The 4,066-nt window shown below is 54.0% G+C and overlaps 1 protein-coding gene across 1 annotated transcript in view; it reads right to left on the minus strand.

Moving 5' to 3' along the window:
• The window catches only part of Masp2 (mannan binding lectin serine peptidase 2), a gene marked incomplete at its 5' end in the record, with an annotated part of 39,875 nt that overhangs the window by 17,724 nt on the left and 18,085 nt on the right, over positions 1-4,066 (minus strand). The window contains 3 exons of the mRNA XM_023699388.1: positions 79-157; positions 2,056-2,174; positions 3,757-3,904. Coding sequence (XP_023555156.1) covers positions 79-157; positions 2,056-2,174; positions 3,757-3,904 — 346 coding nt within the window. The remainder of the gene's footprint in view (positions 1-78; positions 158-2,055; positions 2,175-3,756; positions 3,905-4,066) is intronic.

Below are 4,066 nucleotides of genomic sequence, written 5' to 3' on the forward strand. Positions count from 1 at the left end.
CGGGGTCAGAGAGGGCCAGAAAGTGACAGAAGCAGTAAGGGCAGCCGCTTTTAGGGAGTTGTCACCACATGGCCGTACTGCTGCACTCTGGCATTGGTCGGTCCCAGGAGCCGTCTTTCTGACAGACTGCAGCAAAGGAGTCCAAGGACAGAGAACCCTGAATAGGAGTTCAGAAAATCCCTTGTTTACATCAATTCCCTTCCCAGAACTGAGCTGCCATGATGTTTCCTATGCTGCTGCTCTCTGCTGGTCCCTGAGAGGGTGACAGTCACAAGACTAGTGTTTGAGTCTGGTGGCACACAGGCAGGCAGGACCTGAACCAGCCCGCCAGCTCAGTGAAGACGGAAGCACGTCTGCTGCTTGAGTTGTGCTGGCTTGTGTCTCACCAGCTCAGCTGGCGAGGCGCCCTAACACGGTGTGGGGCCAAGCTGCCCTCCGCAGCGATTCTGTGCTGCTCACTGTAACCCAGAACACCAGGCCTCCGTTGCTGCCTGCATCCTGCCAGTTCCTTATGTGGCTGCCGAGGATGGCGTAAGGTAAGAAAAGGCTTGGTGCCACATTCATGGAGCAGCTATGTTTCTTTCTGGGCTGTGAGCAGAGAAAGGCCACTTAAAACACATGGGAAGGGCTGGGGAGATGGCTCAGTAGAATAAGTGCTTCCCTGGCAAGCGCAAGGGTCTGAGTTCAACCCCCAGTTCTAAAAAAAAAAGCCTTTTCCACCTCTCTTCATTGGGTTTTGCCAACTGTGATACACAGGAAAGTTGGGGGTGGTAGTGCGGGGGCTGTGCCAGAGGTTGAACCTAAGACACGCACTGTTCCACATCTTCAGCTGTCTTTCAGTTTTGAGACAAGGTCCTGCTAAGTTACTAACTAGCCCAAGCTGGGTTTGAATTTGTGATCTTCCTGCTTCGGCTCCCCAGAGTGCTAGGATTAGAAGCCTATGCCACTGAGCTACACCTATAATCCCAGCAACTGGAAGGCTGAGGCAGGATTGTTGCAAGTTTGAGACCAGCCTGGGCTACAAAGTGAGCTCAAGGCCAGCCTGAACTGCATAGTGAGACTCTGTCTCAAAAAGACAAGAATAAGTTAACTAAAAAACAAAATTATGCCACCACACCCTGCTCCAGGCAAACTTTGCTTCTGAAATAGTGTATGAAAGATAGTGTTGGCAGATTTATGGGGTGCTTTTTTTTATGCTTTAAAAGATAGTAAGATTTTTTTTTTAATTGAGAATCTGAACAAATTTGCAGTCCAAGGAGTTAAGGAAAAGAGCCTGGCCAAGAAGTCTGCAAGGTGGGAAATTTTTTTCCTGGTTTGACCCTCCACAGGACTACGGACTGCATAGCCAGCTATCATTTCAATGTTATTACTTTTTACCACTGGGATTCAGTGACAATTTTGAAGAACATAAAGAGGACACGTTAATCTCTTACCTGTGCCCCTAAAGCAACACGCTAAGCATTTTTTAAAAATTATACTCCCTCTCCCTCAACAATGATCACTATTTATAACTTTGCAGAATGTACTCTTTCCCAGGGCCATCTCATTTTTTGCCGGCCCAGGAGCTGTTTCGTGAGAAGGTCATCAGTTGAGCAAGGGGAGGACCTTAATTTAATCCAAGGTGCTATCCAAGCTCACAGAACGAGGGTAGTGAACTTGAACTTGTCTTTCTGTTGTTTCAGCAGCTAGAAAGGTGTGAACAAACAAATGCTGCCCGTTTTGATCATCAGCTTTCCAAAGTGGCCTAAACAGCAAAAAAATGGGCCCGGGATGGGGGGCAGGGAGCTCGCCGGAACTGCGCGTGTCTAGTACGCACGAGGCCTGGGCTCCAGCGCCAGTGCCAAAATCATGCTTTCAAATTCTTTAAAAGTCAGGACACCCAGAATAGACCTCTCCGTGCCATCCCTCTTGCCCGGCACCGACTTGCTTTTTGTTTTTCACCATTGAAACCCTAGCAAGAAGCCACCGTGCTGCCCCCACGCTCTGCCCACCGGGTAGGCGCGGGAACACGACTCTGCCGTCGTGGTCACGGGCATCGGTTCCGTGGTCACTCACGTGCAGGAGCTCGTAGCCGACCTCGCAGACGACGGAGAAGCTGTCTTGGAGGACGTACTTGTCTTGCACGGGTGAAATGTGGCCATTAGGTGGCGCTACCGGCTGCGGACACGGCTGCGCTGCGCGGAGGAAAGCAGGCTCTGATTGGGGTGCGGCCTGGGCAGCTGGGTCTGAACTCAGAAATCTGAAGTTCTTGGTTTATAAATGAAACGCTAGATAAAGACACGCTCGCACAAGTACAGGGGCGTTCCGAACGCGAAAGGCAAGGCAAACCTCGGCGGCTTCGCCTGCGGGAGCACGGACTTGAAACCCAGAGACTGCAGGGAGGGGCGTGCTCGGCTCTTGGGGCCCGGAGGGGCGTGGAGTTCGGGGGCAGAGCTCAAGGCCCTGGGTCTGAGCCGCAGCCCAGGAAAAAGGAACCCCAGGTTAGTGCGTCCTCGGTGCTTGGCTGAGGACCTGAAACGAGCGGTGGCGATGACGCTTCCCAGGGCCCTACCGGACACCACAGCACGGGAGACACCCAGGATTCAGCCACGGAAACCCAAGATCCAGACAGCGCTCCCCGAAGCATGGGAGCCACCAGGAGCCACCCGCCCTGGTGCCCTTCCATGAGTCCTTGCTGCCCTGTTAGCTCCAGGCTTTCTCCCCTGGGCAGCTGACCTCCAGGCACAGCCAAGCCTGGGGTGGGGAGCAGCCTGAGAGGGGATTTGGGGTCCCACGCTGAGCCCCTGACCCTCCCACCCCCTGCGCCTGGACTCCTGAGCAGCAATGCCTCTGGGCTCACGCAGGGCTCTTCCCTCAGCCTGGAACACCCTTCCCCTCCTCCACGCCTGCTCTTCCGACAGATCTAGCCTCAGATGTTTCCTGATTCAGGGCACATTTCCTAGCACCTGGCCAGGCATCAGCTCCTCCTCTGGACTCACCATGCCCAGTGCGTGGCTCTAGAGCCATGTTTGCCACAGAAGTCATTGTGTTGCTGTGACTGCTCACCCACCACTGGACTAGGGGCACAGGCCTTGGGGACTGTGCGTCAGCATTTCCTATCCCTGTTACACAGCTATAGGAAGGGAAGATGGGTGGATGGATGGCTGAGTGGATGGGTGGGTGGTTGGGTGGATGGATGAGTTGGTGGGAGGATGGGTGGATGGACAGATGGATAGATGGACTGATGAACAGTTGCACTGATAGCTGGGCATGGTGGTGCACATCTGTGGTCCCAGCCCTCAGGAGGCTGAGGCAGGAGGATCATTGGGAGTTCAAGAACAGCCTGGGCCACAAAGTGAGCTCAAAGCCAGCCTGGACTGCATAGCAAGACCTTGTCCTAGGTTTTTTGTTTTGTTTTGTTTTGTTTTGTTTTTAAATGCATTGATTGGTGGGCCGATGAGTGGCCGGATGGGTGGTGGATGTAGGTAGACGGTGGATGGGGGAGGCAGAGGAGAAAGGGATTCTTGCTAGTTCTTCTTCAGGGATCATCACCTCACAGACCTTCCAACTCAAGTCTGGTCTCCCTTCCTGGCCTGGCAGGAAGAGTCCCATCCCCGGTGTCTCCATGATCCTCCGGAAGAGGCCGAAGCGTCTTCCTTTTCCCCCACCCCCCGAACCAGGGACTGAACTCACGCCCTTGTGCTTGCCAGGCAAGCGCTTATTTCTACTGAGCCATCTCCCTGGCCCCCGAAGCTTCTTCCCTGGACCTGTGCTCACCTGTACTTGTGTAGTGGATCTTCCAACCTCTGTTGTCCCCTGAGTCATCGGTGACAAACGTGATGGTCACAGCGTTGCTCTTTGTCTCAATCCTGCGGGGCGCTCTCTCTCCACACAGTGGGCCGTACTTCTCTTTGCCTGTTTGAATCTAAACCGGCACAGGCCTGTAGCTCCAGCACAGTGCTGCCAGGGGCCGGGCCCAGCAAGAGGGAAGCTACCACGGTTCCTGGGAGCAGAGAGGGCAGCCCCTGGGTGGTCCCTCCCTCTATGTGGAATGTGGCTGAGAGGTTTGTTTTTTTTTTTTTTTTTT

The sequence above is a fragment of the Octodon degus genome, unplaced genomic scaffold (genome assembly GCF_000260255.1).
Source record: "Octodon degus isolate 3935 unplaced genomic scaffold, OctDeg1.0 scaffold00113, whole genome shotgun sequence".
In the NCBI taxonomy this organism is placed as follows: Eukaryota; Metazoa; Chordata; class Mammalia; order Rodentia; family Octodontidae; genus Octodon; species Octodon degus.